At 37.5% G+C, this 13,345-nt stretch overlaps 1 protein-coding gene across 1 annotated transcript in view; it reads left to right on the forward strand.

Annotated features, from left to right (window-relative positions):
• The window catches only part of LOC121860270 (lachesin-like), a gene marked incomplete at its 5' end in the record, with an annotated part of 82,871 nt that extends 70,608 nt beyond the window's left edge, over positions 1–12,263 (forward strand). The window contains 4 exon segments of the mRNA XM_042357348.1: positions 71–203; positions 7,856–7,945; positions 8,935–9,126; positions 10,879–12,263. Of these exon segments, the coding sequence (XP_042213282.1) occupies positions 71–203; positions 7,856–7,945; positions 8,935–9,080 (369 nt within the window).
• Positions 12,264–13,345: the final 1,082 nt, after the last annotated feature.

Here is a 13,345-nt window from a genome sequence, read left to right on the forward strand (position 1 = left end):
GTTCACTATATAGAGACTCAAACCCACAGGTATCTCATAGTAAAGGTGTGTGTGCCTCTCTCTCCAACAGGTGATCCATCCAGAGAGGTCAGAGAACTGGACACTACAGATTAAATATGCCCAAATGAGAGACGCCGGTGTGTATGAATGTCAAGTCAACACTGTACCCAAGATCTCCATGTCCTATGTTCTCAACGTCGTAGGTAAGTGCCTATTATGTTTGTCTTAGGTGTTTGGTGCCCTAGATATCCTCATTATCGTCTTAACCTAACCTAAGTTAACCTTAAATTAACCTTACCTTACCTAACCTAACCTTAGTTAACCTTAAATTAACCTTAAATTAACCTTACCTTACCTTACCTTACCTTACCTTACCTTACCTTACCTTACCTTACCTTACCTTACCTTACCTTACCTTACCTTACCTTACCTTACCTTACCTTACCTTACCTTACCTAACCTTACCCCTCCAGGTAGTAGTGTTAAGGTGTTTAATCATCAGGTGAAATAACCTAGGGTGGGGTGTCTAATCTTCACATGATCCTGCTAAAATAACGTTCTTAAATAATTATATGATATACTTATCTAACAAAACATAAAGTCATTATTTCATTATTTATCAAACACATATCACCCCAAATTAAACACCTAATATGTTAATTTCCTGAATATCACCTGTAATTGCATCATTATTACGTAAGGTAAAAAGTGGGCAGGTATATACGCAGTTACATCAGCTAAAGCAGAATTCTACCACAGGAACTCAGCTAAAGTAGAATGACAGACAGACAGACAGATAGATGGGTAATATCCAGGGCTTCTCACATACACGAGAATTGTAATGTCGTGTCGTAATTATAAACGTGAAAACGAAAAACAACTTTAATCCCATTCCCCCGGCGCCTCAATGAATCCTCAAAGAGAAATTAGAACTGCTTTATCCACACACACACACACACACACACACACACACACAGCAGGTTTCATAACACGTAATATATAACAAACTTTTATACACAAAATATATACCATTACGTAATTTTCACTGTTTTAGTTATAACACCTGTGTTACCTTATATTAAAATGACGACTACACCTGGAAATAGAATATAATTGAGAAATATAATACTATAACTAATTTAACATTAAACGAATACTAAAACAAATTACAAAAGTATAATAATAAATTAATAAAACCCCATTAAAACTAACTCTTACTTTGATACCTGCACTTTTTTTGTTACCTTTCCTCATTTGTATATTCTCAGGTATTCATTAAGAAGGTCAACAGGTAGGCGGTGAGTGAGTCAGGTGAGATGGGATAATATTTTTCCAGGTATAAAACTCTACACTCACTTGATTTACCTCTTAAGATTGAGGAAATAAGCGAATATTAAACCCTTAAGTGAGCTAATTAGTCGCTTATTAGCGTGAGTAATTAAAGAAATGATATATAATGAGATAGGAAGTTGCATTATGTTTTTTTTTCTCTTTTGCTTGTGTTTTTCTTTAGTAGTTTAGTGTCATATATTATTCCTAGTATGGGTAATATTTCTAGCACCTGACAGTCATCCCTAGCACCTCGTACAGTCATCCCTAGCACCTCACACAGTCATCCCTAGCACCTGACAGTCATTTCTAGCACCTCAGTCATCCCTAGCACCTCACACAGTCATCCCTAGCACCTCACACAGTCATCCCTAGCACCTCACACAGTCATCCTAGCACCTCACGGATAGTCATTTCTAGCCTCACACAGTCATCCCTAGCACCTCACACAGTCATCCCTAGCACCTCACACAGTCAGCACCTGATAGTCCCTCAGTCATCCTCACAGTCAGTCATCCCTAGCACCTCACACAGTCATCCCTAGCACCTCACACAGTCATCCCTAGCACCTCACACAGTCATCCCTAGCACCTCATACAGTCATCCCTAGCACCTCACACAGTCATCCCTAGCACCTCACACAATCTTAGTCACCTCTTACACTACACACGCACACACTCAATCATCCTAGCGCCTCACACAGGTATCCCTTATCCCTCATCCCTCACACCTCTCAACATCACCCAGGGTTAGGACCAAGACAGTTCTATACCCAGGGTTATGAAGGCTCACAACTCACCTGCCACCACTCTAAATTCAAATTTCCTTAATTTTTCACCTGTCGTTTTGGAAGATTCAACCTTGTCCCTGACGTTTACGAGCAGGAAGGTGGCAGGACGCTAGCTGAGCTCTTCCCCGGGAACTTGACGCCCCTCTTGAGGGCTAAATTTAGAAGGTGACCGTCAACCAACCCGGCCTTGCCTCTCGTGACACCTACTCTTACACCTGACTGCTCACCTCGTCCAGGTGTTCCCCCTCATATTTTTAACTGGATGAACTAGAAAGAGGGAATTCTTACTTCGTCTCTCCAAAAACCGCCTGATGTTGTTTTTTTAGAAATTATATGATCGATGGTTGATATTAAATTTACACCTACCTGTTTTTTATGGAGTTAATGAGTAAGGGGAAAATCTTGTGTTAGAACATTAATGAAAGGTATTGATAGTAATGTTTACTTTGGTGTGTTTCTTACCTGTTGAGATAAAGTTTGAACGTTACGGTAATTAGTAGTCAAGAGTAATTAAGTAGTGGTACTAAGTAATTTATTTATGTGTTTAATAAATCTTGAAGGAATAATTCAACTTTTGTTATATTATAAGAGACATCCTTGGATTATCACTTGCTTGAACCCATAATAATTCATAATTCTAAAAGATCCATAACTAGTAATTAATGATATGTGCTAGTTACTGATGTCATTCTAGTTAATCATGACATAACTCGGGGTTTACGATAAGTCTGTTGGCTGAGATTTCCTACACATCAATCAATCAGAGTACCGTCTTCATATCTGAGGGTTGGCGACCACAGTCCTTCACTCTAAATGTTCTCAGGCTGTTTTTACCAATCCTCCAAGGTTTAGTATATCTCCGGGGACCCAATCTTTAATTTCATTCATCCATCCCAGTTTCTGCCTCACCCTGGCCCTCCTACCATCGACTTTACCCATTAATATTTCTGTTATTACTCCCTCATCCCTAATTATATGACCAAAGTATCTTATTTTTCCTTGTCTGTACATTTCAAGTATTTCTCTGAAGTTTTTGCTAATATTATTACTTCTTCTTTTTGTTTTCTTACACATAGAGACAAAATATATAATTATCTAATGATTAAACCTTTCGTTAAAATCATCTTATAAAATTAAAATATTATAGAAAGATAAGCAGGTTTTTTTGATGATTTTCCCCACCTGATGTCACCATTTGTGTGTGTGTGTTAACCGCTGAGGAATACATTATTGATATACTCATATCCTTAAAAGATGGATTTCTGGGAATGCCTGTATCCCTTGGGACTTTCTTGAGATATTCTAGGAAAAAAAATATAGTTTCTGTTAGTTACAAGGCCCCCCTCCCTAAGGTCAGAGAGTACAGAGCAGCGCAGACGCTTCCGATGGCAATTTTCATGATATACTTTGCCTCTCGGTCTCCAGAGCTTTTATACCAACTTTGTATAAGGTGCGCCAAAAGCTGTAGGAAAAGTCAAAGGCCAGTATGAAGGATATATTATTTTTTTTTTACTTGCTTTGTGGTTTATTAACGTTCACTGAAGTTCATTAACGTATTTTAATGTTCACCTTGTTTCATCAGGACGCATACTAACGATCGTACTCTTTGCTCGTACTCGTTTTCGTACTCAACCTCTTCCTTGTACTCATACTCGTACCTTTAAATCATAAGAAGCTTCAGGTGATGTAGTGAGAGTACAATTATGTTAAGTATTATTATTATCATTATTATTAAACCTTTGTTCCGTTCTTGAGGTATTTTGTTACTTCCTCTTCAATATCAGGTCATGGCTTTAACCTTTGACCTTTCCTGACTTAGAACACAGTGGCAGATTTTAAACCTTTGTCTTTCTGAATACATAGATACACAAACATGTACCAACCTGTGAACGTTATATATCACTCTCCGTCTATGAGTTATACAGGTGGACAAACATAACCTTTACTAACAATGTGACCGTAACTTTTTCACCTGACAACAACACATCAGGTTATAGAGTGGATATCATGGTAAATTATGTATCGACTATAAACATTGTATAGTTTTATTTCTGTTTCTCATTGGATGTTATGACCTCCTAGTGTTGTTTACGTGTCAAGGGTAACTATGCCTATCGTGGTCTACGGTTCTTTCTTGTTCTGACTATCCTGCAGGAGCTCTGATAGTTGTGTGGTTGTCATAGTAATTGTAATGTAAAAATAATAATATCTTAAACGATTTGGTGTTAATATTGATACAATGGGCGAAGGAAGAGGAGGAGGAGGAGGAGGAGGATTTTGATAACCTTACCGAGACAATAGGAGTCGAGGTGTTACATTTATTAGCTCACCCACACACAGACACACACACACACAGACACACCCACACCAACACACATACACACCAACATTTTCACCAACATCTTCTCTCCAATGCTCTCACCAACATATTCACTAGCTCACACACAAACTACTTCACCAACACACACTCTCCAACACTCACCACCACATTCACTTGCTCATTCACCAACACTCTCCCCAACTCCCTTCTCTGTCCTGACGTACACCGTGTAAGTGCTAAAGCCACTACTGTTGTCACAGAATTCAGTGCTTTTATAAGGCAGGTAGTAGGTAGTCTGATGCTATCAAACGGAGGTACGACCGCCTGGGAAGATATTGGAAACAGAATGTGTTGTAATGGTAGACCCTGCTGCCATATGACATCACGAAAACTGTGACCAAGTCCCAGGTTGCTTATCTGACTTTCTGCCTCATTTACACACAATTGCAGGGTCTCAATTGTTTCTCTTACTTTGACAACACAACATACATAATGTATATCGTTTCTCAATCTTGATTTATTTTTTTCACTTTTGTATTTATTTATGGTTATTATTATTTATATTATATTTTTTATTTATTAATTATTATTATTATTATTATTATTTTATTATTATTATTATTATTATTATTATTATTATTATTATTATTATTATTATTATTATTATTATTATTATTATTATTATTATTATTATTATTATTATTATTATTATTATTATTATTATTATTATTATTATATTATTATTATTATTATTATTATTATTATTATTATTATTATTATTATTATTATTATTATTATTATTATTATTATTATTATTATTATTATTATTATTATTATTATTATTATTAGTATTATTATTATTATTATTATTATTATTATTATTATTATTATTATTATTATTATTATTATTATTATTATTATTATTATTATTATTATTATTATTATTATTATTATTATTATTATTATTATTATTATTATTATTATTATTATTATTATTATTATTATTATTATTATTATTATTATTATATTATTATTATTATTATTATTATTATTATTATTATTATTATTATTATTATTATTATTATTATTATTATTATTATTATTATTATTATTATTATTATTATTATTATTATTATTATTATTATTATTATTGTATTATTATTATTATTATTATTATTATTATTATTATTATTATTATTATTATTATTATTATTATTATTATTATTATTATTATTATTATTATTATTATTATTATTATTATTATTATTATTATTATTATTATTATTATTATATTTTCGCCCCCCACAGCGTAGTCACAATCTGTGTTTACAACTTATCTGCTGCAGTAGTTCAACCTGTAAAACTCTCTAGCAGTTCAATATGTAGGATCGAATTCTCTCTTATGTGTGGTATTCTGATTTCAATAGTTTTCTTTTATCTAATTTATATTGTTTCCCCGAATGATGAAAAAAAACCAAGGTAAAGCAGTATCGTTCGCCTAACAATATTTACAACTTGTGTCACGTTTGTTGTCGTTCGCAGGTTATTACAGGTGTATGAACCGTATTGTAAACAGATCCAGGTTGTAGTTTTTTTTTCCTTTTATTAACACTTGAAGCTTGTTAACTTGTCACGGTCCAAAGTGATGAAACACAGGTAGAGGAACGAGTCTTTGAACTTGAACTTACCTTGACTGTGACCTGGTGCGGGTGGCTGTTGTTTTTATATCATTTGGGGGTCGATACTAATTCAATTTTGCGAGGGAGTGAACTTTTGACCCGGAATGTACGTAAAGAAGCTTCACATCTAACGGACTGATTCTCTATATAACGAACTTCTCTTTCCATATAATCCGTTAGATGGAGGTTTCATATCTAACTGATCCTTGATATAACGGACTTTCCTCTAATTTTAGTCCGTTAAATAGAGGTTTCACTGTAAAAAACCAATCTGTACATGGGGTGATCGATGATTTACAGAATGAACACTACGATTCCTCTTGTCTCGGTAGAGTTGTCAAAATCCTTTGTCCGTTGTGTTATATTTTCAAAACACAAATTTGTATAAGTATTTTTTTATTTTTTAGACACTTTAGCTACACGTGTTAATTCTTATACCTCAGTCATAACAAGTAAATAATAATTCATTCATACCTAAACTAAATTCTGGTTTGTTTTTTTAGAATAAATATGTAAATTGTTGTTTATTCATGTGACAGGAGGAGATGAGGATGTGGTGGGGAGAAGAAGGGTTGGTGGGGGTGGGAGGAGGGTTGTGGGGGGTGGGAGGGGTAAAGATGCAAAAAGCAAGAGTTATTTTATTGTGCGTGATTATACTTTTTTTCTCTCTCTCTCTCTCTCTCTCTCTCATCTCCTAGGCACTGAATAAACACCAATACATCAGTAATATATAAACACATTAAATTACTCAACCCTTTATAACTCTTGATCTGGAATAAATTAATCGTACAGAATGAAAAGAAAAAAAAAACTCGTGAAAAAAACAAACAAAACTCGATTTGAAATTTAATGAATACTTTTTTTTCTGTTTTTTTCTATTATAAATTAACGGACAGACAGACAGACAGACAGAGGGGAAAAAACATAGACAGCGGGAGACAGACAGACAGACACAGAGAGGCAGGTAGAGAGTCAAAAAGAGACAGACAGACAGAGCCAAAAAGTGATAGACAGACAGACAGCTAGAGACAGGCAGATGGACAGACAGACAGACAGAGAGCCAAAAAGTGATAGACAGACAGACAGCTAGAGACAGGCAGATGGACAGACAGACAGACAGAGAGCCAAAAAGAAACAGACAAACAGACAGAAGACAGACACCAGACAGACAGACAGACAATAAAACAGACAGACAGATAGACAGACAAACAGATAGGCAGACAGACAGACAGACAGACAGGGAGACAGACAGGGAGAGATGTACCCCTCTGGTATTATTTACCTTGTCAATATCTTCAGGGACTCCCAGATAGCCGGACCCTCAGAATAGGGCTTAAATTCCTCTAATTCGGTCTTGAACTGCCTGTCTGTCTGTCTGTTTCCGTGTGTATGACAAATGTTACATCTCCTTTATGTACAGATGTAGACAGACAGACAGACAGACAGACAGACAGACAGACAGACAGACAGACAAAGACAGACAGACAGACAGACAGACAGACAGACAGACAAAGACAGACAGACAGACCGACTGTATATTATTTACTTCTTGAATTTCTTTCTTCACATCAAGGTCAAAGGGAAGGTCACAAAGGTCAAAAAGATGGTCACAAGGAAGGTCACAAGGAAGGTCAAAGGGAAGGTCACAAGGAAGGTCAAAGGGAAGGTCACAAGGAAGGTCAAAGGGAAGGTCACTAAGGAAGGTCAAAGGTTAATTATCTGATCTTGTGTTGACAGAGGCTCGGTCGGTCATCCTGGGACCTGAATATGTCAAGGCTGGCAGCACCATCAATCTCACCTGTGTCATCAACCAGTTCAACATGCCAGGTACGTCATCAATCTCACCTACGTCATCAATCTCACCTACGTCATCAATCTCACCTGCGTCATCAACCAGTTCAACATGTCAGGTACGTCATCAATCTCACCTGTGTCATCAACCAGCTCAACATGCCAGGTACGTCATCAATCTCACCTGTGTCATCAACCAGCTCAACATGCCAGGTACGTCATCAATCTCACCTGTGTCATCAACCAGTTCAACATGTCAGGTACGTCATCAATCTCACCTGTGTCATCAACCAGTTCAACATGCCAGGTACGTCATCAATCTCACCTGTGTCATCAACCAGTTCAACATGCCAGGTACGTCATCAATCTCACCTGTGTCATCAACCAGCTCAACATGCCAGGTACGTCATCAATCTCACCTGTGTCATCAACCAGTTCAACATGTCAGGTACGTCATCAATCTCACCTGTGTCATCAACCAGCTCAACATGCCAGGTACGTCATCAATCTCACCTGTGTCATCAACCAGCTCAACATGCCAGGTACGTCATCAATCTCACCTGTGTCATCAACCAGTTCAACATGCCAGGTACTTCATCAACCAAGTACGTCACCTGATAAACGTGTCATCAATAAGATCCACATTCTAGTTGTACCAGGAGACTCATTAACCAACGCTTACCTCCTCATTAACCACTACTATTTACCTCCTAACTATCACTATCTCACCACTAACTATCACTATCTCCCCACTAACTATCACTATCTCCCCACTAACTATCACTATCTCCCCACTAACTATCACTACTACCACAAAATCGACTACTGTACAGTAAAACCACAATAATAACGGATTTCTCTCTCCATTATAATCCGTTATATGGAGGTTTCACATCTAACGGAACCCTGAATAGTCTTTTATCTTCATATAGTTCATTACATAGTGGTGTTACATCTAACGGATTACCTCAATATAACGGAATTCCGCTATAGTCCGTTAATTAGAGTTTTATCTTCCGGCACAGGTTTGGTGTTTTGGTACCACAATCAGAAGATTATGGATTACGAGGGACCTGTTAAGATCACCACTCGGGAGGACCAGGAGGGGACAGTTTCTCACCTGACCATCGAAAAGGCTACACCTGACGACTCCGGTAATTACACCTGCTGACCCACCTCTGCACATCCCACCTCAGTCATCGTCAACGTGCTGCAAGGTGAGTGACTGAGAGGTACTGCAAGGTGAGTGACTGTCAGGGTGAGGTATTGCAAGGTTAGTGACTGTTAACTGAGGTACTGCAAGGTGAGTGACTGTCAGGTGAGAGGTACTGTTAGGTAGAACTGAATCCCTCACTCTGATTTGAATTGTTCTAGTTAATCATAGTTTTGGTTGAAGGGTTTATTTGATGAGGTTAGGTTAGGTTAAATCATGTTTAGATTCAGTTAAGTTAGATTAGTTTGGGTTAGGTTAGGTTTGGTTAGGGTAGGGTGAGTTAGTTTAGTTTAGGGTAAGTTAGGTCAATTTAGGTCAGTTTAAGTTTGGTTTATTGTCTGTCAGAGTCTGTGTGTCACTCTGTCGCCGGCCATGTAGTGTATGTATGTATGTATGTATGTATGTATGTATGTATGTATGTATGTATGTATGTATGTATGTATGTATTTATGTATGTATGTATGTATGTATGTATGTAAACCATCCAAGGTTATACACAGGTAACAAATATTCCTAGAGAGGTCATAACACACCTGTAAATCACCTTAATTCAATCTCATTATTCAATTAACTTTATCTACCTTACTATCATCATTCATAGTCCACTGGAACTAAAACACTCACGTCACCTCTTACAAGTTACACATATAAGATTGATTGTATATGTAAAACGACACATCAACTTCACTCCTGGCTGATAAACACATTGAAATCGTTGGAAGGAAACTCGAGCCTCCCAAGACTCTGTCAAGGCAAAGAAGTAGTGAGAATTCAGGCAGCCGTCACCCGTGTTGCGTCGAGTTTTACTGAATTGTTGATGAAATGAAATGCACAGCAGCAACCACAGGGGACAGAGTGTGACGGTCAGATGGAGTGAGCTGGCAGGGGAGAGAGTGAGTCAGTGGGGGGTGGATGATGGAGACTCTAGGTATATCAAATGTCATAAGAAGGAGAGAGAGAGAGGGGGGGTGGAGGACTGAGGGAGATAGAGAGAGGAGGGAAAGAGTGAGAGAATGACAGTAGAGAGAGGAGGTAGGAGACACACACACACACTTACACAGAGAGAGAGACAGGTAGACAGACAAAGAGAGAGAGAGAGAGAGGATCAGGTAACATTGTAGTAGGGAAACAAATATGTTAGTTCTTTCGACAGTGTTTGATTTAGCTCAGTGGTTCATAGACTGGAGGGCGCTGTGATATATCAAGAGGAGAGGGTGAGGGAAGGAAGGAGTGAAGAAGGGAGAGAGTGAGGAAGGGAGAGATTGATGAAAGGAGACAGTGGGGGGAAGGAGGGGGTGAGTAAGTGAAGGAGGGAGTAAGAGAGGGAGGGAGGAAGGAAGAGAGTGAGTGAGTGTAAAAGTCAGAGCCACTGAAATAATGCGAACAAGTATTATCAACTCTTCACAAATTCCACACATAATAATCGTCAATTTCTTTAACTTTATCTTCTACTCTAAATATTAAGTTTATATGTGGTTATTATTGAATAAAATAGAAGCATATTGTTTGTTTACGTATGATTATTATAAAGTAAAATAGGAGCATATTGATTGTTTACGTATGATTATTATAAAGTAAAATAGGAGCATATTGATTGTTTACGTATAATTATTATAAAGTAAAATAGGAGCATATTGTTTGTTTACGTATGATTATTATAAAGTAAAATAGGAGCATATTGATTGTTTACATATTTTATTTACATTATTCATCACTTCTGACGGTGGTGAATGACTTGTTTATGATTATCCTTCAGGAGAGCAGCCAGCGGCCATGCAGACTGGTGGAGGTACTACACCCTCCTTCAGTTTGGTGACACTGTTGGTAGTACTGCAGCTTCTGGCTCTCCTAGTACCACAGCGGTTCAGATGATGAAACAATGGAGGGAGGATGTGCGGTGTTGTGTGTGACGGAGCACCGGTCGCTTGGTCTGATACTCCTGCCGGGGATATAGGTCTATGGCCTTAACCCACCTGTTGTGTGTGTTAATGCCTCGCCCAGTGCAGTAGTAGTCTGGTGTTGAGAAGAACTTACTGAAACTTTATCCACCAACTGTGATGTGTTGTTTATAGTGTTGCGACATTATCCACTGATTATAATGTTCATTGTACTGGGAACTTACTTACCAAAAATATTCCTGCGTTTGTGTTAGAAACTAAACCAAACGCTGCCAGGAATGTGTGTGTGTGTGTGTAGGATAGGGACCATCATCAACACCATCCCATCATCCAGTATAATAGACTCTTCAGGTTTAGATAAAGCCTTTAGGACCAGCTGCAAGTGAACCTATAGCGTCTAGATTTAATATATGAGGGCTCGTGGTGGCCTCTCGGTAGCTACTGCTTTGAGTGTCTGGATTGTATTTCATGGATCAACTGTTTACTTTGTTTTTAGTTAACACCTTACCTGAGAGAAGGTATAATGTACCTTTTTTTTATACATATGTCACTAATTCTGAACTCCACTGTCTGACTGTGTAAGGGTGGAAGTATAAACGTATGTGTGTGTGTGTGTGTGTGTGTGTGTGTGTGTGTGTGTGTGTGTGTGTGTGTGTGAACCCTCAAAAGATAATAAATATTGCCACTCAGTAGGATATTAAAAATGCTATATACATAATTATTTTTTCGACGATGGGTATATATGTTATAGCTTAGAAGTAAACCTCGTACTACAGTAGTTATATGGTGTAAATATATAATATACTGTAATATAAGCTTTTTGACTGTAAGGAAAGCCAAAGATTTATTATATAAGATGAATCAATCAAAAAAATGACTAAAAAAAATAATGTTTCCTGTTTCCTATAAATAACACAAATACGTAATTATTGTGATGTATTTTAAATGATTTCTCAATGTTCTCTGTATTTTGTCTATTTTCTTGTATATTTAATTACTTCAATATTAATTAATTATTGTTTTGATACTATTTTCTTTGGTTTATAATGTGAGACGATTTATTTAACTACGGATTTGTATAATGTGTGAGATGTAAACAGGTGTAGAGGTAGTACAAACAGGTGTGTGTGTGTGTGTGTGTGTGTGTGTGTGTGTGTGTGTGTGTGTGTGTGTGTGTCAAGGCTTCAGACTAACACATGTACTGTATGTGAACTATAGCAAGTGTAGTCTGGGTCTCTCCCCGTTCCCCCCCTATCCTCCCTCCCCTCACAGGTATTTATACTCTACGTGAATTTGATTAAAGGTTTTGCTACTGAATGTGTTTTAATACCTCCCTTAGTTATCTTACACTGAAACCTCCATATAACGGATTTCTTCTTCCATATAACGGACTTCCCCTCCATATAACGGACTTCTCCCTCCACATAACGGACTTCTCCCTCCATATAACGGACTTATACCTCCATATAACGGATTTATCTCTCCATGTATGAAAAGGTGTTACTACTTCTACTCTTGATCTATACAGGTAAATTTTAATGTTTCTTTAACATCATCTAATAAGACAAATCTTCAACTTACAAGAAATTAGAATCCCGGTAAGTTAATGACGCTTAATAAACAGGTATTATTGTATCGATTATTACGAGTTAACGTTTAGGATCTTTCTCTCTCTCCATAGTTTCCTCTTTTGGGGTGATGAGCAATTGTTTTATTTTGGATGGAGTTTCCCTTTTTGTTTTTTGGGTGGGTGAAGGGAGGTGGGGGGAGGATGGAGGTGGCCAAGAAGTTTGTTCATCATTCAGCTGCGTCAAGCTCAGGTGTTGGCTTGTGGCTGATGTTGTGTTTTCCGACCCAACGCCCACCTTCACACCTGCCTGTCTCTCCTGTCTGTTTCACACACACACACACACACACACACACACACTACCACCTACATTCATATCTGCCTGCCACACACATTCACTCAAGCCCCTACCAACATCCCACATTTATGCCTGTCCGTCTACACTCACTCAAACGCCTACCTTAGCTGCCACGTACAGCACGGTAAAAAACAATTAACATTACACTCATCGTTCTTTATAATGTATTCTGAAACCCATGATGAAGAATTTTGGTAACGTTCCTCACTGAAATCACGTAGAACACTTTCACATCGCCAAGGACTTCCTCAGATCACGTAGGACTTCCCCAGGACGATCACGACACCCACAGATCGCGTGGGACTCCCTCATGACTACGAGGACTCCCTGAGGCCACGTAGGACTCCAAGAAATAGTCTAGGAGACCTTCGATTCACGTAGAAGTCCTACAGGACCCACA

This window comes from Homarus americanus, unplaced genomic scaffold (assembly GCF_018991925.1).
Source record: "Homarus americanus isolate GMGI-L3 unplaced genomic scaffold, GMGI_Hamer_2.0 scaffold23138, whole genome shotgun sequence".
Taxonomy (NCBI): Eukaryota; Metazoa; Arthropoda; class Malacostraca; order Decapoda; family Nephropidae; genus Homarus; species Homarus americanus.